This window comes from Pseudorca crassidens, chromosome 1 (assembly GCF_039906515.1).
Source record: "Pseudorca crassidens isolate mPseCra1 chromosome 1, mPseCra1.hap1, whole genome shotgun sequence".
In the NCBI taxonomy this organism is placed as follows: Eukaryota; Metazoa; Chordata; class Mammalia; order Artiodactyla; family Delphinidae; genus Pseudorca; species Pseudorca crassidens.
The window spans coordinates 173,970,533-173,994,544 of NC_090296.1; the positions used below are offsets into that span (position 1 = coordinate 173,970,533).

Consider the following 24,012-nt stretch of genomic DNA (forward strand, 5'->3'; position numbering starts at 1 on the left):
CCTCTAAACTCCACAGCCTAACCTTTTGGAAAAACAGTCTTTTTCGACACGTTCTCTGGATCCATACGGCTGATTAGACTAAGTTCAAAGGCAAGGCCAAAAGAAGAAGAAATTTTAGAAAGGCTCTCAAGAGGCAAATGTCAGTGAGAGCTGTGGTTGTAAAGGGAACTGGATCCCGGGGACATTAAGTCGAAAGCAGCTTTGAAAAACTCAGACGTTGCACACTTCAAAGATTTTGGTGACCTTTGAAAGGTCTTAGATTGGGAGCAAATGCCACTCTCACTTTTAACTAAACAGGAGAGAAACCTGGGCAGAAGGGAAATCGAGATCATCAGACAGTCTTCCCCGCTTTCATGTGCTCACAGGGTCTGGAAGGCTGAAGTCAGTCAACCACAGAGCAGAAGTCTTAGAAGGGAGAGAAAAGCCAACACACCAGGATTTGAAACCCCAGGGTTCTGAGCTGGAAACATCTAGCTGGAGGTTCTCAACTGCAAAATCAGGTTCCTCTTGCACCTGTGAATGTCACCCCCTTAAAGGACTATTTTTTTGAGGACTTCTGTCTCTCTCCACCTGTCTCTCCAGCCCCAATCCTTCTCTCTCCCCACTACCCTGCTTTAATGTCTTCATTTCACATGACTTACTACATGATATTTTTCTTTCTTGCCTATCTTCCTCTGCTAGGAAAGAAGCTCTAGAGGAAAGGCACGTATTCTGACCCAGTATACAGTAGGTGCTCCATAAATGCTTTCTCTGTAAACGAACTATAATGGCTCCTATTGTTACTGGGATTCTGCATTGGTGGCAATCAGACTTCCCTACGAAGTCTCTGTGAAAACCAGAATGTGTGTAGGAAGGCAGTGAAGCTGGAAAAATCATGGGATGTAAATTTCCTCCTGCCTTTTTTTTTATTAAGAAAGTCCATGAGAATCTTAAAATACAGAGACAGGGATCAGGGAGGGTGGGAACAGTTGAAGTGATCATGGAGAGACTCCAGACAGAATAATTATTTTAATGGAATGATTTAAACCCACAAAGGAATCCGGGAAGACTGTCACTCTCTCCCCCTCACCATGAACTTCTCATAAATATTTAAATTTGACAAAATATGAGTATTCTTTCACTCAACCAGGGTTTTAGTAAACACAGAAGTTAAGTTTTCTGTAATTTGGACTCTAAGCGCTAATCATATATTCTTTGTACTATTCATCTGAGCTTGGCCAAAGAAGCAGTAAACCATCTTTGGGGTTAATTCTAAGATTATGCAGACTTTATCTATAATCACTGACAACAACCAGACTTAACACCACCATGTTTTACTTCAGCTCATTAGATTTTTTTTTCCCCCGTAACTCTTCACAATAATGTCCTCAACTCATTTCTCCTTTCCTTTGTTTATGTGGAAAATGGGACCATGAAATATTGTAGAACATGAGGCAGGAGACCAGGTCTAGTTCAGAGGCTGTTACTAAGCCCATATGCCTTTGAGAAAGCACTTGGCTTCCCCGGGTATCAGTTTCCTGAGCTGGAAAATTAGGCTGTGCCAGATGACCTTGAAGATCCCGGAAGACCTTGCTTCCCGGTTCATAGCAGGGTCTTCCTCCTCCTCTCCCACCCCACCTACACCACCCACTCAAGCTTACCTGATTCAACATATTCTTTGACAAGCACAGCACAGTAAGGGTTAACGGCCTCTCCCTGGCACGGCTGGCAGGACCCACAGTCAAAGTTGGACAAACCAATTCGAAGAAACGGTGACATGGCCGCTCCCTGAAAAGCGACAAAAGACAGAAGCTGTTTGGGGGCTGTGAAATATATTATTGTGGGTGTCCCACCCCCACTTAACCAGTGCTTTATCTCTGACAGCCAGAGCCTGAAATGGCTCAACTATCCATTCAAACAAATGTTTTACTTCCCCTTCTGCACAGTACACTATTGGGCTCACCCCAAACCACAGACTGACTAGCCAGAGAAAGTGGCGTTCAGGACTTCAGCGTTATTGAACCTTGTCCGTTAGACCTAAGTTCCACTCTTAATCGAATGGAGTTTTATTTAATAGTTGCAGAGAGAAGCAGAGGCTTTCCAACATTTTACTTCTTCTATCAATATTATTCAAGAAGGTACCCAGGAAACAACACGCAGTAATAAGAAAATGAGTTTACAAACAGTGCGTCTATTTTAGTCACACCAGTTGAACATGACACCACGAAATTCTTACATGGGCTATTTATGTGTGTGATGGAATTGGCTCTAGATATCTATTCAGCAGCTGATCTCTGTTTAGTTTAGACACACATACACACATATACATATAGATATAGATAAATTAAGCTCTTGAATATTACAAACCACTTAAAAACCCTAAATCACTGACCACCGTAAAATACCACTTCATTGTGGAAGGAGAAACAAAGTCCTTCGTAAAAGCCAAAGAACTAATAATTACACTTTCCCGGAGATATCGGTGAAAATCATTGTAGTGTTGGCTACAAATTCCAGAATTTTCCAGTCTGATTCTTCACCTGTTGTTCCTTCCTTGTCTTTGTTTTGTCCATTTACTTCAACCCTTTTTTGAACCTACTTTTCCAGGAGGTTCCATGAATCTGAAACTATTGCCTGGTATTCAGTGATAGAGTTACGTCTTTGCTTCCTCTTTCTCTTGAAACAATTTTGCCTCACGAATTTTCCCCTTCTTACGCAAGCCAAAGATATCAAGAAGAAAGCCTTAGTCATCTTTTCTACCTTTTTGTGAAGGAAGAAAACTACTCAGAGTAACAGGATCCCAGGTGTGAGAATCAACGACACAACTGGAAATCTTGGGCCCATAACCCTGAATCCGACAGAGCCATAAAAGATTGCCAGTCCTCTGGAATGCCGGCAGCCTGGGTATTTTTTGAACAAACAGAGAGACAAATTAGGGGGTCTTGATCACTGCTGTTAATTTCATGGAGGTTAAGAGAGTCCCAATTTCCTGCAATTCAGCAGGTTTAACTAAAGGAGATGGTTATGGAATCACCATGATTTGTCAGGAGTTCTTAGCCTTGGAAACACATTCTGTATATGTCACTCTGCTGAATTAGCAGCTAGATGACTTCCAGATTTGTCTTTAGGGGGCCCCCTTCCCCCTCTGAGCTTAGAACTCTTGGGCAGAAGCCTGGCTAAGAACAGAGAATTCTCCAGAGAAAACTTTGAGACCCCCATTCCTGGACCACGTAGATCTTTCAGACAAATCTATATTCCTCCACTAATCAGGAACAATCACCAAGAACCAGCATCATTTATGCGAGTATTTACCACGTGTGGACGTTTTGAAGATTTCCTTAACACAAGTGAAGGTAAGTAATTAATTCTGACTTGAGCCTCGAGGGATCACTGACTCATAAAGTCCGAGTTACAACCACTCTGACCTTTACTGATGGATGTGTCACTCTGCTATTTCCAGGCTGGGTTCAGAATTAGGCAACAGCAGCTCAACATGCACCTGGGAAAATCTGTCTGGGGAACAGACTGAAAGGTCTAGTGTCCCCAGGGGTTCTATCACAGTAAGGAACAGAGTTACTGCAAAACCCCCTCCCCCAACAGGGCTGGCTTAGACATCAACTGACTTCCTATCCACAGCCATCCTGATTCCCTTGCCAGTTCACCAGACTCGCCTTCCCTATCCCCTCACCCAATAGCATTTTGATGATCTGCCCAATGCATGCATCTGTCTGGTAGCCAAGCCACTGTCTTTCTAAAGGTCTAGTCACAGTGACATTCTGACATTTAGAAAGCAGAACTGGCATCTGTGTGCTTAACCTCACACGTTGTTCAATAAAGCCTCAAGCTCAGGGGGTGCCTTTTAAAGGCAAAAGGTAGCATTTTATTGCTGAGCTGCCCAGAATCTTTTCCCCTTCTGTAACAGTAATAGGCAATCATCATGAAATGAAGAAAATACACAAAATTGGTAAAAGACTTCTCATAGTTCCACTGACAGAAGCAAATCACGGTTACTATTTTAATGGATTTTCTCTAGTCTACGGTTTTGTTTTATATGCTGTGCTCATACTGTGTGTATGAGATTGTATCTGACTTTTAACTTTTACCAAAAAAATTGTCCAAGCTACTATGTCATCTCTGTAAGCATCCTTTGAATTCTTACATGACAGCCCACTGAGGGACAGCTCCATCATCTGCTTTACTGAAGTCTTATAATTCCACATTTAGATTGTGTCCAGTTTTTCCATAATAGAAATAATGCTGTGATGAGCTCCTTTTACATTTTTTTTTAATTTAGGAAGAACGCATCAAACTAGATCACCAGAGAATTCCAGTATTACTACATCAAACAATATCACTATGTGTAAGGTCATACACACTTAAAGAAAATAACAAAATGCAAAGGCAAAGACTTAAGGAAAATATCTACGGTAAATGCAACAGAAAATAAGTTAGCATCATTCTTATATAATAAGCATACACAAATGTGTAGGGGAAAAAAAAACCCCAAACCACTACCCATGACCCAACTAAATAACTGGCAATGACACAAACTACACAAAATACAAAAAACATACTTGTAACTAGTTTGTAGGAAAATGTTCAGCCTTGTGAGCAATTTAAGATGTACAAAACAAAGCAGGATACTATATAATTGCATTTATATGACATTCTTGAAAAGACAAAACTATATGGAGAAAAGAAGCAGTGGTTACCAGTGGTTTGGGTAGGGAACAGGGTATGATTATAAAAGGGTGACACGAGCAGGTTCTGGGGGAAGATCCAACTGTTCTAGAGCCGGATTGTGGTGGTAGTCACAGAAATCTAGACTTAAATTCACAGAAGGATGCACCCAAAACAAAGGTCAATTTTGCCATACGATAATTTAAAAGCCAAAATTAAGAAATATGCCACTGGCATTTCAAGGCATAGATTATAAATTCAGAGGTTATATAAAGAATATACATTAGGAAACTGAGAATTCATATAATAAAATATTAAACTAAAATCTGAAGTAAGCCAGCATAGTTTCAGTTTACTAAAGGGAAATGGTTAGAGCCTTAAGAAAACATCTTTTACTCTGTAGTATTTAAGGTTTCCTGAAATTTTGCATTTTGGTGCAAATAGCTGAGAAAAAAATAACATTGGAACCTGATAATGCATTTTCTTTGAGGATCCATTAATATTCAATTCAATTTAATAATATCATTTTATAATAATAAAATATTATAAAAATAATTTTATTATATTTTATATTAATAATATCAATATAATTAATATTAATATAATAATAAATATTATTGTTTTAAAACAATATTATTATTTTACCTGTGCAATTAGCAAATATTTTAGAAATGCTCTTCCCTAACAATGGCAAGGACAACATGCATCATACACTTCCATACAATACTGTGTGAGCGTAAATTTGTTGAACACTCGTGTGTATGTACCAATATATGTATATGTATGTATATACATGCAAATCTCAAGAGCCTAGAAGATGCGTAACACGCACATGAGGATGAAATTAACATAACAGATTTTTGTGGGCTGGTTTTTTGTGCGCAGAGCTGATGGTAAAGGAGAAGGGGTGCTAAAATAGAAAGGAAAATTACTTGTGTACAGAAATGCACGCACTGGAATCGCATCTCTCAGGACTGTCTTCCCCCAGTCTCTCTGTGGCGTGTGGATTTCATAATCTCTTTCTTGCCCATCACAGTAGCCTCGCCCTCTACAGCAAACAATGTGTGCAGTAAGACTGACTGGCCAGCTCAGGCTGTTCCGGCAACACACGGGTCCCTCTACGGACCGCTCGTCCGAGGAATAAAAGCACACATCCAGTCTCTCCTGGACAGCTCCTGGGGACCCCCCAACCTGCCAGGTGCGAAAGGAACTCACTGTCTTGCCTTTGGAATCCTCCTCTTCTTCTGTTTTATCAGCTCAGTGACTGGGACCATGACTCCCAGCCTAGCACCCTGCTTAGACATCACCCTTTCTCTCATCCACCGCAACCAACCTGTCCTTCTCCTTCCCCATCTCCTCTCCTCCTTCCCTGGGGTCTTGGCGGGATTCTGCATCATCCCTCGTTGGACCCATCATAGCAGCTTCCCTGTCTCTCTCCCCAGTCCTGTCACCTCTCACTCCCAGTCCCAAAGGATCTTCCCTAGGATCACGCAGAGCCCCTGCCATTTCTCCAACTTGTCATGCTGTTTCGGAGCTCTAGGCTCTTAGCCATACTGCCTCCTCTCCCTGGACCGCCTTCCTATCTCACTCCAGCCTCCATCTGCCCCACCCCCGCTTCCTCATCTTCCAAGCTCCCGCTCAGTCTGCACCTCCTCTGTGAAGCTCTTCTTCCCTCACCTCCATCAGCCTCCCTCGACACATCTTGGTGGAATTTACTCAGCGCTCGCCCAGCCCCCCATAGCTCCCCGGGTACCCTGCGAGACAGCACCTGTCATATTTGTTCACCTCACCTTTGCCATTTCAAAAGTCTGAGTGGGGTAGATCCTGTACCTCCCATTCTCTGTCTTTGTCTTCAGCTCTTAGCCCCCAAATTTGGGGGACATAGTAAGGTCCCACCAGGATTTCTCCTACATAATCCTTGAAGAGGGTGGGATCTACTCATATCCCCAGAAGACGGGTGGGACTCAACCTATAGAAGTCCCTCTGGTTTCATCTGCAGCATATCTAGCAAAAACCCTCCAGAGTGAGTGCAGGCAGGTGCCTTACTTACTGGACTCTAGCTGTGATGAGGGGTCTCCTCTATTACCACGTTCCTCTGGGGAATGTGGGGCTGGGGAGGAGACCAAATGCTCACACAGCCGTATTTCCCTATAATGCTTTATTCAATGTATTAGTTCCTGTTGGTCTTCCCAAACAAGACTTTGGGCTCTGAGAGCAGAGACCATATCTTAATCATCTATGTACCTCCTGGGTCAATCCCTCTGTCTGATATCGAGCTGATGCTCAATGCCTTTTTGCTAAGAAACTTAATTTTCAAAAGCAACGTTTTACATCATCTTTTAATCTTCATGCATTTCTTTTACCTGAAAGGGTATTCTATGGTCCGATTAGGTAGCAGACAGTTACAGAGGAAATCAATACAAAGGAAACATCCCAGGCATTGTTACTGGCAGAGAATCGATGCCATTATGAGCTCAACTGCAGGAATTATTTAACCTCTCTGCTTTCTCATTTGGAAAATGGTGATAATACTATTACTCGTCTCAAAGGGCTATGAGGATGAAATGGGAAAACACATGGAGGTGCTTAGAACAGGGCTGTCACACAGTAAACTCTCAAAGTAATGTTAGTTATTATTATTATTACAACTGATATACTTTTTAGTGTACTTTATGGTCATTATTAGTATATACCAAAAAAGGGTAGGAAGAGAACGGAAAGAGTCTTTTAGGAGCATATCTGGGCTGAATTAAGTGACCTTCCTCTGTGCTCTGCCACCGAGCTCCCATAAAACCCCTCACGTGTCTCTCCTATAGCACTTATTTTCCCCTAATGGAGTCATCACGATGCTGGCACTCATCACGATGAACTATCAGTGTGTCCATCCAATCTTCTGCGCTTCTGCCATCCCAACTGCGAAATACCATCCTAATGTGTACTTTAAATTTGTGGAGGACCTTTACTCTTACAGCTCAGTGTTTTCACCTTTAAGTGTGATCTCATTTCTCTTCGGCAGGTAGTGACAATGCAGGGAGATGATCAAGAATCGCTGCTCAGGGGCACGCTTGAGGTCATATGCCAGTAAGTACTGAATGGAGAATTCTGGTCTCTTGCCTCCCTGATGCTGACTGACCTACTTATCCAGATGGACTCACCTGCCACAATTCAAAGCCACCAAATACTTTCACGGTGACCTGAAGGGTTGCCACCACCTAACAAAAGTGGATGGGGGAAATTCCATAGAAACAGAAAGCAAGAGAAGAAGTTCTCTATACTCTCATCAGCTAAAACGTATCACGACTCCTCTTCCTCTGCAGCAAGTGAACTAAGAATGAGCATACTTCTTTATTTTAAAAAAATCTGGATGTCACTTTTATTGCTATAATTTAGCTGGCGGTGTCTTAGGGACACAGGGAGAGTCTCAAAGAAATATCAAATCTTTACCATATAGAAAACACAAATGAATCAACAGTAAGCTTGGGGATGAGGGGAAAAAACATTCAATGAGTTCCAAACACATCAGCTTAGCCAAAATTTGGTCAATTAAACATCAGGCAAATTTTGGCAAATTAAGTTTATAGCTTTCAATTTAAGAGATAGAAAGGTTTCTCAGGTAAAAGTGGCAATTGAATAAAATGGCTTACTGCTGTAGAAAAAAGCTATAATAAAAAAATTAATTTGCCTTGCAATGTGCATGGAAGAAAGACTAACTAGTTGGGAAGTGTTTTATCCCCTTGCTAAGATGTCTACAAAGTAGTACAATAAAAAGAGTCAGACTTAATATTAGCCTCTCGCTCCTAAATATGGTCTCAAAAGTGAATTAAAATAATAAGTGTGAAATGAAGATAATATTCTAAAATAACTCTGACCATACATGCTACATGACAAAAGGAAAGAGGCCTAACCTTCAACGAGTAAGGAAGGGGGATTTGTGACAGAGCTAGTCATGCCCTCCTACCTGCGAACGTTAACAAGACTCCCCCCAACCCCAGTTATGGACTGAATTGTGTCCCCAGCAATTCATATGTTCAGGCCGTAAGCCCCCGTGGGACTGTATTTGGAGGTGGAGCCTTTAGGGAGATAATTACGGTTAAATGAGGTCATAAGGGTGGGGCCCTGATCCATTAGGACAGTGTCCTTATAAGAAGAGAAAGAGACACCAGAGCTCTCTTTCTTTCTTTGCCACATGAAGACACAGTGGGAAGATGTCATCGACACACCTGGAAGAGGGCTTTCACCAGAAGCCAGCCTTGAAGGCACCTTGATCTCAGCCTCCAGAACAGGGAGAAAACAAACTCCTGTCATTTAAACCCCTCAGTCTGTGGTACACTGTTCTGGCAGCCTGAGCAGACTAATAGAACATAGCCCTTCTCCCACCAAAAAAAAAAAAAAAAGTGTAGAAATAAAACAAATATTGAAATATAGGAAAGAAGGAAACTGGGATGGCATTATTAATATTCTGACACTAATTTTAATGGGTGACATGAATAGACAGTCCCACGAAAACACAGCTCTGATCACATTACACAAATACTCAACTGTCCATATCCTTGCTGAATTAAATCATGATTCAATCTGTTAGTTAAAAGCCCCCACGTGTTGGCATCAACGTACTGACCGCACACCACATGACTCAGCCTGTTTTCTGAATACGCCCCGGCAGTCCATCTCGACGGCTCTGTTTACACCTTCCTTCTGCTTGGATGCTCTACCAGCTCCAGGCGTACACGGTTGCCACCCCTCAATCTTTCTCATCTTTCAAGGACTTCATTTCTGTACTACTTCATCCAGAAATCCTTTCCTGCTCCCCGTGAGAAGAGGAGCGATTTATCTGACAGATGAGTTTTAGAAGAATAAACTATGCTTGCCCAGTCCAGCCCCCTCCTCTCTTTTGGGGGGATCTACCGACTTTCAGAGACCATGTTTCTCCACTCCCCTCTGCCACGCCATAAGCAGGGCGGGGCTCATCTGCCAGTCCTGGGAGGCCAGCCTTTGTGCAGTACTGCCTATGACACTGTGAACAACGACCAATGGATTTGCTTGGACACTTTGGCCATACCCACCAATCCAGTCTTTATCACTAGTCAAGTTGAGTTTTTTCTTCTCCATCTCCCTGACTCCTGATCTATCTGTCCATTTGTTTCAAGCACACGCATAGCCTAGACGGTTATTTATTAGGTCTCCTACGGTTCACAAAACTTTGCAAAAAGCTTTCCATAGCTTGTGTTATTCAACCTTCTCACCAAGCCCGTGAGATAGGTATAATGAGCTCCATTCTACAGATAAGAAAGCTGAGGCCTAAGTGGGTAAGCAGCTCGCTGAAGGTCACACAGCTAGTAAGCAACTGAACCTGTATTCCAGCCTTGGTTGCTAAGTACCTCCACTCAAACTAGTCAATGATTCCTTGTTAGAAAATGGCTTTTAAGGTTAGGCCAGGGAGGAAGCGAAAGCACGGAGAGTTCCCCATAGATTGTTTCCATCTGTTCAACCAGTTCCTAATTAGCAAGGACCCATGACAGCTGTCAGACAGGCTTTCCCAGCAGCCTCTGTACTGCCTACTTGCCCAGTTACCTTGGGTACCAATTTGACGTTTCTTTTTGTCAGAACCTGTGGTTTAATGATCTTTCTACTGCATGGCTATAATTTGAAGAGTTAAAGAATGGGTAATATAAACGGAGTTGAAGTTTCTTGGAAGAGCTTAAGCTCTCTTTCAGAAGTGAAGTCAAAGCTGCTGACCTGGGTAGTTCTCCCAGGTGGTCCTAAGTGTGCACTGTCTACCTCTGCGCCTTCTCCATTCATGCCTTTACTGGTGGCTGGCTGGTATCAGTTAGGACTCCCGGGGCCAAAGTCTAGAGCAGACAGAGCTCACTGCTTTGTACAAAGTCGGTCTCCTCGGCACTACTTTCTACCCAGGGTAGGGTAACCACGTACCGAGGCCAAAGATGCTGCCTGGTACAGGAAGCAAATTTAATGATGGGTCTGTTTACTGCGTCAAATTTTACTCTTAAAAGACACTCTTCACCACACAAAAGAAGGAGACTATGTGAAATGATGGATACGTTAATGTTTGATTGTGGTGATTATTTCAGTGTATACGTTTATCAAGTCATCCGATCGTACACCTTAAATATATATCCAACTTTTAATTGTCAATTATATCTCAATAAAGTTGGGGGGAAAGAGACAATTTTCTCAGTGACTCTACCATCATATTAACTCAGTAGCTCTAATGAGACATAGGATACTCTGGAATCTTCCTAATGCATCAGAGGAAGAGTTCTGCCTGTCAGGTGTTCAGGTAGGAAAAACACCCCACCTGAATGGATGTGGGACGTCCAATCAGAGGCAGGGCCCAGTGTGCCCCGGTCAAAGGACATCTTTTTTTTTTTGCGGTACGCGGGCCTCTCACTGCTGTGGCCTCTCCCGTTGCGGAGCACAGGCTCCGGACGCGCAGGCTCAGCGGCCATGGCTCACGGGCCCAGCCGCTCCGCGGCATGTGGGATCTTCCCGGACCGGGGCACGAACCCGTGTCCCCTGCATCGGCAGGCGGACTCTCAACCACTGCGCCACCAGGGAAGCCCCCAAAGGACATCTTGACTGAGACGGTCAAGTTGAAGTCCCTGGCCACATGGTCCCTTTTCCCTGGCCTGGCATGGCAGTATACCATCAGGAAGGAGAGGACACAGGCAGGAGCTCACAGGTGTGTCAACGAGAGGGCCACGGTACAAACGCCAGCTTTCCCCAACTGCACAGTCATAGACCAGTGACCTAATCTCTGTGCGACTATGTTTCTATTTCTGCAACATGGGGAAAATAACAGACCCACTTCACAGAGTTGTCGGGAGGATTAAATGAATTAACCATTGAATGAAACGCTTACAACAGTGTTTGGTGGAAAAGGTAGCTATAACATTATAGGACTTTTCTAAAGTAACCGCGGAAATTCTCCCTGATGAAATTAACTACCGATGATGATGATGATGATGATGATGGTGATGATGGTGATGATGATGGTGATGATGATGGTGATGATGATGACGAAGACGACGACAACTGACTCAGCAGATTATCTGACATGGCCTAGAACTCACCTAAACTATTAGCTAAGGAAATGAAGTGCCATGTACATTTGTTTTTTGCCATCGCTCACTAAGTATCTGCTAAACCTGCCTCCTAGGTATAAAGCCTGGTGCTGGATGCAAAAATGTGACAGGGTCCCTGTTCTAAATCAGCCTTGGGACCTCAGAATGAAGTAGACCCCTGCCTAGAGGGGGACAGAGAGGAGGTTCTGACAGCCTGGACTCCACTTTCTCGCTGTTCATCCTGCGAGTAAAATGACGTGGCCAGGCAGTGTGGACTCAACATTAAGAGACAGAGAAAACAAGAACTGCAAAGCGGGCTGTCACTTGTGGGTACGGCGGGAGCGAAACACCCCTGTCCCCCCAGTGGTGTTCAAACACCACACCCCACTTCCTCCCGAGGGTGTGTGACACTTTTCAAAGAAAATACAGTATTTGGTGGTATCGTCATAGCAAGAGGAAATAGCAATGTTCAGTCCAAAGATGAACTAAGAGTTTTGTGAAGAATAATAACACACACACAGCCCTGCGTGTGCCAGCGCGACACGCACTGCTGTCGAAGTTACTGCTGGAGATAAAGGGAAAGGGAGACCGGGGCGGAGACCACGAGGAGGAGAAGGCCGAGCGGGGCTCAGACGCTCCAGGATGGACGTGTGCATGCAGGTCTAGGCGAACCACCCATGTCTCTCGTTGCCCACGGATGTCCCCACCTTAGAAATGAGTGGTTTGTAAAAGCCTGTTTGTGTTCAGAGCTTAGAATCCACGGAAACTGAAATTAGATACTATTTAGGTACCTGGACAAGCCCATGAACAACCCATTCATCTGTTAATACAGAATGAAATCAAAAGGATGAAACTAAGCACCTTTTCGTCACTGTTCCAGCTTAGGAGGTCCTCCCCTGGTTTTATTTCCTGTGACCTTTCAGGTTTATTGTGGGTTTAGGAGCCCATCTGGGGTCTAATTTCTCAATTTAAAGACCACAGATTACTCTGAATCTCAGCAAACACTGGTCGAACGGGTGAGGCGAGAACACGTATATTCTCGGCCACAGCTGCCGTGGACACCCGTCACCTGCGAGATGGGAACCCCCGAGCCCAGCGGTTCTCAAAGTGTCATCCTGAGGGACCAGCAGCGTCGCACCAGCACCGCTTTAGACATGCAAACCCGCCAGCCCCACCCGGACCCGCTGAATTAGAAATGATGGAAGCGGGCGTCTGCAGTCTGGGTTCCAACAGGCCCTCCGCTGACTCGCTGCACATCTAAGTTCTAGAAGCACTGGCCTGGAATCAAGGCCTCAAGACAAGGCTGTGTATTTCTCTCCTTTATTTTCCTGGCATCCAGCACAGTACGTGGCACTGAGGTGATTCTAAATCACTGGTTCTCAACCAGGGCAACCTTGCCTCTAGGGGCCATTTGGCAACGCCTGGAGACACGGATGGTCGTCACAAACGGGTGGAGACGGTGGGACCGGCATCGGGTAGATTGAGGCCAGAGATACTGCAGACAACCTACAATGCACAGGACAGCTGCCCACCATGAACACATCAATGGTGCTGAGGCTGAGAAGCTCTGTTCTCCACAAATACATGAAATGTGGTGATGCCAAGACAATTCCCCCCATTCATTCCTCCCTGTCTCTCATCATTTCCCCATGCTTAGTGAATTCTAGCGCCACAACAAGAAGGGAATTCGGAGACTTGGGGGAACGCATCTCTCTCTTCCATACTGCCTTCTCATTCGGCCGCCACGATTAGCACAGTAACTGACATGTAAATATGTTCACTGCAAGTGTCTTTTGAATACGTACACGGATAAATCGGTTATGAATGAACCAATCTGTGAACAAATCAGTTAGTTGATCTGTTCATTTTTCTTTTTGAGAGCTGAAAGTGCCTTTAGTGATCCAACTGTCTGCTGTCTCTTGTAACAGCTGAGGAAACTGAGGGTCAGAGAAATTAAAGCAAGTGATCAAATCTACCTAATTGGTGGAAGAAATGTTACTAGGACTCAGGTCTCCTAGGTCCTTATTTATTCATCTTTCCACTGCGCTCTTATTTTATTGTAGATATCACTCAGTGAGGAATATGATTTGAACAGATGACTAGATTTTCTCCTACACAAAATATGAGTACTGCCTACACCCCCCGATGCCAGACCCTCGGCCCAATCGCACTTAATATTTGTGACGGGTCCTAATTTTGGACACTGCAGCATCCTCACATGCAGTAGCAAGCATTCAGTGAGTGAGTGCAACTAGCTAACTGCTGATTATTCATATTCCAAGGGGGGCTTTTCTGTGTTCATCACACACACATAAAATATGAAGACATTAAAAACTTTGTGTCTTTGAAGATAAAGAATGGTAAAAAGAAAAAGAAGTACTTGATTATGTGGCAGACCTCTTGAAAATGCCAAGCTTAGAGCTTCCCTGGTGTCGCAGTGGTTAAGAATCCGCCTGCCAAGGCAGGGGACAAGGGTTCAAGCCCTCTTAAGAGAACGGCACAGTATTTCACAAATACGCTTTCACCGTTCTGCAGAGTAGAAGGTAGGTGGACTGAATAAATATCTTCATTTCGACAAAGAATCCACCACAGATTAGTGGCAAATAACTAATAGGCATAGAGCATTGACAGTTTACACACAGCTTTTCAAAGATGAGGTTAAGAAAGAGGTTGCTAGTCTTAAAAGATATTGGAAATTGTTTTTTTTTAAATTGGTCCTTCATCACAGTTTTTTTTAATGTAAATTTATTTATTTATTTATTTTTGGCTGCGTAGGGTCATCATTGCTGCGCAGGGGCTTTCTCTAGTTGCGGCGAGCAGGGGCTACTCTGCGTTGCCGTGTGCGGGCTTCTCTTTGCAGTGGCTTCTCTTGTTGCGGAGCACGGGCTCTAGGCGTGCAGGCTTCATTAGTTGTGGGTCGCAGGCTCCAGAGCACAGGCTCAGTAGTTGTGGCGCACGGGCTTAGCTGCTCCACAGCATGTGGGATCTTCCCAGACCAGGACTCGAAACCATGTCCCCCTGCACTGGCAGGTGGATTCTTACCCACTGCGCCACCAGGGAAGCCCCCTTCATCACAGTTCGAGAAGCACTGTTCTCTGGTGCCTATTTGTAACACAATATTTGAGAAATGCAATTTCTTCTAGTTTTCTATTTAGCTTTTTATACTCTCCCCTTGGAGGTAAGCTCTGCGATTTCAGGAGTAATGTCTAGTTTTTGTTTTTTTAATAGACTTCATTTTTTTAAACAGCAGTCTTAGAGTCACAACAAAATTCAGCAGACGGGACAGAGATCTCCCATATATTTGCTGTCCCACCTGTGCACAACATCCCCCATCATCAACAGCCCCAACGAGACGGTACGTTTGTTTCCTACACTGACACGTCACCATCACCCAGAGTCTACAGTTTACACAAGGGTTCACTCTTGGTACTGTCATTCTATGAGTTTGGACAAATATATAATGACATATATCCACCACTCTTGTATCAGACTAAATATAGTTTCACTGCTCTAAAAATCCTGTGCTCCACCTTTCATCCTTCCCCCACCCCAGCCCTAATAGATATGAAAATAAAGATGTAATAATGGAAATAGTGTGGTGCTGGCAGCAGCAGACTTGGAGAGATCACCAGAACAAAACCAAATGTTTTGAAACAGGTCCAAATACTTATGAAAGCTTATGTACAACGATGACAGTAAAGTTCTGGGAAAAGGAAAGATTGTTTAATAAATGGACTGTGCCCATCGGCTAAAACTTACATTAAAGCTGACATCAAAATACAATTCAGAGAGATTGATGATATTAACATAGAAATAAAACCCTCTAAACTACTAAAGATACTAGATATGTAGATTAATGATTATATCCTTTTGGAATTAGGAAAGATTTCTCAAATATACCATAGACAAGCTCCATAAAGGAACAAATTTCTATCCTATTTTACTAAAAACTTATACGTGTTACAGTCAACATCATCCTCAATGGTGAAAAACTGAAAGCATTTCCACTAAGATCAGGAAGAAGACAAGGTTGCCCATTCTCACCACTCTTATTCAACATAGTTTTGGAAGTTTTAGCCACAGCAATCAGAGAAGGAAAAGAAATAAAAGGAATCCAAATCGGAAAAGAAGAAGTAAAGCTGTCACTGTCTGCAGATGATATGATACTATACATAGAGAATCCTAAAGATGCTACCAGAAAACTACTAGAGCTAATCAATGAATCTGGTAAAGTTGCAGGATACAAAATTAATGCACAGAAATCTCTTGCATTCCTATACACTAAGGATGAAAAATCTGAAAGTGAAATCAAGAAAACACTCCCATTTACCATTGCAACAAAAAGAATAAAATATCTAGGAATAAACCTACCTAAGGAGACAAAAGACCTGTATGCAGAAAATTATACGACACTGATGAAAGAAATTAAAGATGATACAAATAGATGGAGAGATATACCATGTTCTTGGATTGGAAGAATCAATATTGTGAAAATGACTCTACTACCCAAAGCAATCTACAGATTCAATGCAATCCCTATCAAACTACCACTGGCATTTTTCATAGAACTAGAACAAAAAATTTCACAATTTGTATGCAATCACAAAAGACCCCGAATAGCCAAAGCAATCTTGAGAACAAAAAACGGAGCTGGAGGAATCAGGCTCCCTGACTTCACACTATACTACAAAGCTACAGTAATCAAGACAGTACGGTACTGGCAAAAAAAAAAAAAGATAGATCAATGGAACAGGATAGAAAGCCCAGAGATAAACCCACGCACATATGGTTACATTATCTTTGATAAAGGAGGCAGGAATGTACAGTGGAGAAAGGACAGCCTCTTCAATAAGTGGTGCTGAGAAAACTGGACAGCTACATGTAAAAGTATGAGATTAGATCACTCCCTAACACCATACACAAAAATAAGCTCAAAATGGATTAAAGACCTAAATGTAAGGCCAGAAACTATCAAACTCTTAGAGGAAAACATAGGCAGAACACTCTATGACATAAATCACAGTAAGATCCTTTTTGACCCAACTCCTAGAGAAATGGAAATATAAACAAAAATAAACAAATGGGAACTAATGAAACTTAAAACCTTTTGCACAGCAAAGGAAACCATAAACAAGACCAAAAGACAGCCCTCAGAATGGAAGAAAATATTTGCAAATGAAGCAACTGACAAAGGATTAATCTCCAAAATCTGCAAGCAGCTCATGCAGCTCAATAACAAAAAAACAAACAACCCAATCCAAAAATGGGCAGAAGACCTAAATAGACATTTCTCCATAGAAGATATACAGACTGCCAACAAACACATGAAAGAATGCTCAACATCACTAATCATTAGAGAAATGCAAATCAAAACTACAATGAGATATCATCTCACACCAGTCAGAACGGCCATCATCAAAAAATCTAGAAACAATAAATGCTGGAGAGGGTGTGGAGAAAAGGGAACACTCCTGCACTGCTGGTGGGAATGTGAATTGGTACAGCCACTATGGAGAACAGTATGAAGGTTCCTTAAAAAACTACAAATAGAACTACCATATGACCCAGCAATCCCACTACTGGGCATATACCCTGAGAAAACCATAATTCAAAAAGACTCATGTACCAAAATGTTCATTGCAGCTCTATTTACAATAGCCCGGAGATGGAAACAACCTAAGTGCCCATCATCGGATGAATGGATAAAGAAGACATGGCACATATATACAATGGAATATTACTCAGCCATAAAAAGAAACGAAATTGAGCTATTTGTAATGAGGTGGATAGACCTAGAGTCTGTCATACAGAGTGAAGTAAGTCAGAAAGAGAAAGGCAAATACCGTATGCTAACACATATATATGGAATTTAAGAAAAAAAAATGTCATGAAGAACCTAGGGGTAAGACAGGAATAAAGACACAGACCTACTGGAGAACGGACTTGAGGATATGGGGAGGGGGAAGGGTGAGCTGTGACAAAGTGAGAGAGAGGCATGGACATATATACACTACCAAACGTAATGTAGATAGCTAGTGGGAAGCAGCCGCATAGCACAGGGATATCAGCTCGGTGCTTTGTGACCGCCTGGAGGGGTGGGATAGGGAGGGTGGGAGGGAGGGAGATGCAAGAGGGAAGAGATATGGGAACATATGTATAACTGATTCACTTTGTTATAAAGCAGAAACTAACACACCATTGTAAAGCAATTATACCCCAATAAAGATGTTAAAAAAAACATACGTGTTAAACATTATCAAAGTATAAGACAAATGACAAACTAGGAGACATGATTTAAAGTATGTGGCAAAATGTTTGACAAATATGTGAAAAGCTCTTAAATATCAATAAGAAGATCAAGCCTAATAGTTAAATATTATTTGCCCAATTAAAAAACAGGCAAAGGCTAAGAGCATACCTTTTACAAAATGAATATTATAAAGGCAAAATAAAACCATGAAAAAGTTCAAGTTCACTAGAACCTAAAGAAATGTAAATTAGCCAGTTTCATAATCCCTTTTCTGCAATTCCAAAATCCAAAAGCTCTGAAAATAGGAAAAAAATGGTTCTGTAGTGCAAACTAATTTTGTAGCAAAATCTGATGTGGGCTATTTATGGTCTATTTAATCCCACTGAACATAACTGTTAATACCTTACCCCCCAATGCATAGCTTACTAGGAATATTTTGTACTATACAGTGTATAACTTTATTACCTTTATAAAATATGAATTATAAAATAGATTTGGCTGTAATAGTTTGGATAAGGGACCTATACAGTCTTTATGGAAGAAAATATGTATGAAATGACTTTAAAATAATAAGGCAAGTATATGAAGGTATATAAACAAGAATGCCCACTGCAGCACTGGTTAATAATAGCAAAATTGGAAACAGCCTCAATGTCCCCAAATAAGGTATTATTTAAATATATTATGACATATAACTACAGTGGAGTATTTTACAACCAGCAGATTATTATTCACTCAATTTACAGGATACAGTTAAAAAGAGATACTAACCATAGTGTATATAATAGGCGCTCATTTAAAAAGATAAATTTACATGCATAAATTTTAATGGGAAAAACTTTGGATCAAAAGTGCTATCTCTGGATGGATTGGATTTTAGGCGATTCTATTTTATTAAAAATTTTTTTATTATTTATTTCTATTTTTTATTTATTTTTGGCTGCGTTGGGTCTTCGTTGCTGCACATGGGCTTCCTCTAGTTGCGGTGAGCGGGGCTACTCTTCTTGCGGTGCGCGGGCTTCTCACTGCGGTGGCTTCTCTTGTTGCGGAGCATGGGCTCTAGGCACGCGGGCTTCAGTAGTTGTGGCACATGGGCTTCAGCTGTTGTGGCTCACGGGCTCTAGAGTACAGGCTCCGTAGTTGTTGTGCACAGGCTTATTTACTCCACAGCATGTGGGATCTTCCCGGACCAGGGCTCGAACACATGTCCCCTGCATTGGCAGGCGGATTCTTAACCACTGCACTACCAGGGAAGCCCTTAGGTGATTTTAAATGGTTATTTTTTCAGAGGTTTACAATACTAATTTTTAAAAAAATGATCCTAGGTAACAAAAAGGAGAAAATGCTTTTCCTATATCAATTCATTTTTCACACCTAACAGTTTTGGGCAGTAGGATGGACAGTTCCCATTATAGTGAAAGGAGAAATGGATGCCTGCAGCAGTGGGGACTTTTTTCAAGGCTACAGAACTTGTAAGTGACACAGCCTAAGGCTCCTGATTCCAAATCTAGTCCCTTTCTACTGCAAGGTCACTGGGCACCAGGCCCCAGGGTACCACCTAGCACACATTCAGATGCCTTGCTCTGATAACATTTGGTAATTTAACAAGTCACTCAATATCAATTCCTGGGAGATTAGTATGTGGAAAGTACTGGGGGGGCGCGGTTCTTAGACATCGAACCCACAGTTCTTGATTTCAAGAATCCTCCAATCCTTGTCATAGGAGATTCCGATTTAGGAAACAGCAGCGGTCCACAACTTCACTAATAGGTAGTTTAGATCAGAGCATATTTTTTTTCCCATAGAAATGTTACCCATGATGTTGAATCGACATATGCACATTTGGGGAAGAACTGAATGGTACTATGAAACCACCTACAATGGATTTATAATAGATTTACTAGGAACTGCTTCCCAAAGTCCCATTTGGGACACACCCTGGGAGAGTAGAGTCAGAGATTCCTCTTCCTATGGAGTCGTGGGATCAGATCAGGTCCTCCACCAGCTCCAGGTCACGCGAGGGGCTTCCACGGCCAAGGGTAGTGGGAAGTAAGGGCCTGGGGGAAAGGGCTCTGGGGAGGGAGGCAGGAGTGGGGGAGATACGCCCACCGGTGATGCTGAGCATGGAGTGCAGAGGTGAAGCAGGAAAAGGTGACAGAGGGCAACAGAGACTGGGGTGGGTGGGGCAGTGGAGAGACAGGTGTGGCTGGAGAGTGATGCCAGGGAAGGTGAACCAGGAGAGCAAGGAGGATGAGGGGGAGAAGAAGAAGCGTGCAGCTGGTGGTCTCCAACAGAGGGCATCTGAAGGTCGCGGCAGCCTATGGCGGACACCTCACCACTGGCACAATTTCCTGCAGGAGGGTGTGGCCAATGGCCGGTGAGCCTAGCTGATGAGTAACCTCCAGGTTGGGCCCACCTGCCTCCTGCTACCGGCTAGAACTTGGAGGTGGTGGTGGCACTGAATCACCTTGCCGATGCCCTGGACCACCTGAGCCTGGATGTGCAGGCAGAAGAGGACTGGAGGCCAGTGACCGCAGCCGAACACATAGACTAACGGGTACCACACTTCACAAGACTAGTAAGAAACAAATAAGAATATAACTGATGAAGTTTTCTGAATGATAGAAGGACTGTCCTAATAACAAAACAGAATTTTTTATTCTACTCTAAAAAGTCTTCCTCCTCCCGTCCCCCTTCTTCCGGCCCCTGCCCCTGCCCCCCAGACTGAGCAGCCAATTCTCCCTGTCCTGTTCACAGGAAGAAAGAAAAAAGAGGATGTGACAATGGGGCATCTGGTGTCGATGTCCTGCTCTCATCCCGCATCTGACAGCACAAAACAAACCCGAACCATCTTCTGAACACAGGTATTTTCCTGAGGTTTAAAAATCTGAAATTCAAATTTGTCCAGGTAGAAGCTCTGGGAGAGAAAGAGGCAGGAAACGTGCAGTGGCCCTAAGTCCCTCTGTCATGCTCTTGGGCTGCAAGAAGGAAAAGGCTGAACTCAGGCACCAGCTTGCCCTCCTTGAAACAAAACCTACAATATCTTGGAAAAATATGCCCGCTCCTAATTCTCAACATCTCCCAACCACTCCGAGGGGAGTGAGCCCTGGTCAGGCTGCTGCTGGAACAAGCTTGTGATGCTTAAGAGACAGAGGGAGGCAGGGGCTGAAGTTCCTGGGCGTGGACCAGGGGATATGGGAGAAGAGGACCACGTGCTCTCCCTGGATCTTCACTGTGGACATTTGTGATTGGCTGGACGGAAGTGGGAGATTCCCTTTCTTACTTTTGTTTGTGTCTAAAAGTAACATTTCATCTTGTTCTAAAAAGAATGGAGAGCAATAAGCTATTCTGTTAGTCTTTGCCTCAGTTTACCTCTTAGGGAAATCAATGAGAAGAAGGAATAGCAAACTCTGACATTAATTTGAAGTGCTTTTTACATATGTTTCCTCCATTTTCATGCCACGGTCTTGTGACATATCCAAGGTGATACTCTCATCCATATTTTACAGGTAGGGAAACAGGCTCAGAGAGGTGAGGACATGAATCCAAGGTTGCACAGCTAATGGTGGTGGAGCGGGGACCGGACTCCAGTGCCACAGAAACCAACCTGTGGGTTATCTGCTGTAACATTCTCTTCCTTTCTGGGGTCTGGAGTCTATTCTGAAAGCACGCAGAGCACTTTGATCTCCTGTACAGCAGGTTCTGTCCTGTAAGTAATTATTTTTAATTATGTCTGACTGGGTGAATTATACTGACATCTTTGTCAAGAACACTTTGGGTTCCCACTGAGTTCCTTGCAGCTATTCTTTACTGCAGAGACGAGATGATGAAAAGGTACTATTCATCCCATGCTTCTCTAGGGCTCTCAAAAGACACTTGTACCCCAGTTGCTCCCAACAATGAAGCTACACTTCTTGTCTTTGCAAACTTGGGTCAGGGAAGGGCTGGAGGAACACTGCCTTTTTCTGGTTCCTCATCCACAGTGCCACCCTTCCCCACATTTCCTCCTCTGGGACTGCTGCAGTTCAGGGCTTCCTCCCTGGTGATGGAACAGGAATAAAAGCCAAGTGATGGTCTCCAGGCAAAGAGGAAAGATGAAGAGGAAGGAGTGGGGGTGGTTTCTTCCCTGTACCATCTCTCACACACATCATCTCCAGGAGCAAAGAGAATGGAACCATGGCTCCCACCAGGATCTACCTCCAGTTCCTGCCTGAAACGCCCTTCATCTTGCTCACCTGCTTAGACTCTGAAGCAAGAGTTGCTTCTCTAGGGTGTAGGTCCACTGCACTATGCTCTGGGGCTGCCATGACTGGGGCCTGGGGATGGTTGACTCTGGAGCAGAAGATGGATATGCACATCTAGCCCGACCTGTCTCCACTGATTCCAGGTATTTCCTTGCTGGGCTTTCGGTAAATTAAGGAAGCCAGGCTGGTTCTGATCGGAGGTAGAAAGCATTCTAACAGGAATGACCTCTCAGCAGAGAGAGAAGAAACATCTTATAAAAGCTGCTCCACTGGGAAACGTTAAACAAAGTTCTGGGTTTCCAGTCTACAGTTGGCAGGACTGGGTTTGAAGGAAACATGGAATGGCTCTACAGAACCAAAGCTCCCCTCACTGGTTCCTTTTGCTTTCAGGAAATCTAGGCAGCACTAAAGCAGCTAGGAATTTCCTTGCTTAGCAGTAATGCCACGGTGATGTCACCAAGGTGACACAGGTCCGGCATTACAGTTCTCTCCCCACAACTCTGGAGAGGCTGAGTTGGAGTCAGACTAAACCTCCTAGTTGAGGTTCTAGGCTGCCAACTTTTAACTCTATTTCCAAATGACTTGAAAAGGAAGTACTTTCAGATTATTTTTAGTGATTGAAAGTGACGTGGCTAAGTATCAAGTTATGGTTCTCTAGGACTGGGGAAGAAATATTAGTGAATTTAATCATGAGAGCCCCAGTCTCCTTTCTGTTGATCCAAATTATTTTGTCTTGCTATAACTTCAGGGCTCATCGGTGAATGAAAGTAACATATGTTAGAACTTAGAGGAAGTTGCGTTTTCTAAAATTACATATACTGATCCTTTGTCCATTTGGCCTGACTTCTAAGCCGTCACTAAGGTCATTTATTTCTATAAATACTGATGACTAGGATAGACGACTTCTATGACCCGCCACTAAAGACGCCTCTTTCTCGAATACGAAATGAATTGTTGTTCCCTAGGTGTTTTTCATATTTTTAACAGGAGTGTTATGAGACATCCTATTAAATGTCTTACTGACATAAAAATGTTCTCTCAACTTTTCTAGTATTTCACCCATGTGGTAACTCTATAAAAATGGAATTAGGTGAGTTTGGCACAAAGCCTAGGAAGTTTATGCTGTCCTTCTGATTACCAATTTTTTTTTTAAACAACTAAACAGAAAATGTCCTGCTCTATTACAAGCCTATTTCTCTCTTTTAAGTGAAGATGAGAAATTGCTAGTTAGGACTCTTTTTTCAATGATCCCTCTTATATTGATCGACATATTAAAATCACCTTCAAGCCTTGTCTCTTCCATGTGAAGTAACAGCTTCTCTTCATTCTTTCCCCCAAAAGTATTTATATTCAAATTTCAAATGCTTCTCGCCTTGCTCTTTAAAGAGTATCTGATTTCTATATGAAATGCTGAACTCAAGGGCATTTCTGTACAATGAAGTTTAAGTTCCAGGGAAGAAACTACATCTTTTCAACGTGTTCCTGACTCCCCATCAGAGACAGGAGCTGGGACCATGCAAGGGGACCGCAGCTCTAACTGTGGCCAGCTCTTGGGTTCTCACTAAGAATGAAAAGGCCAGGGCAAAGCTCGATGGGGTAAACTTGGGGAAATCTCTTCCACTCTGTGGGTCTCAGCTTCTTTGTCTATAAAATGAGGGAGCAGAGATTCAGCTCTCTGGTCTGAGTCCCCAGCACGCCACAGGGCACGATGGCTTCCCGGCTCGCTTGCTGTGCTCACCACTTTGCTGAGGCGAATGCGTTTACAGGCAGAAACCTG

General features: G+C 43.1%; 1 protein-coding gene across 4 annotated transcripts in view; it reads right to left on the reverse strand.

Annotated features, from left to right (window-relative positions):
- The window catches only part of PRKCQ (protein kinase C theta), a 159,505-nt gene that overhangs the window by 108,433 nt on the left and 27,060 nt on the right, over positions 1-24,012 (reverse strand). For 2 of the 4 annotated variants that reach the window (XM_067700760.1, XM_067700752.1), the window contains exon 2: positions 1,641-1,767. In XM_067700760.1, coding sequence (XP_067556861.1) covers positions 1,641-1,758 — 118 coding nt within the window. In that variant the 5' untranslated portion in view covers positions 1,759-1,767. Of the gene's footprint in view, positions 1-1,640; positions 1,771-1,942; positions 2,066-24,012 lie in introns of those variants that run through there. The other 2 variants (XM_067700736.1, XM_067700745.1) reach the window with 2 other exon arrangements.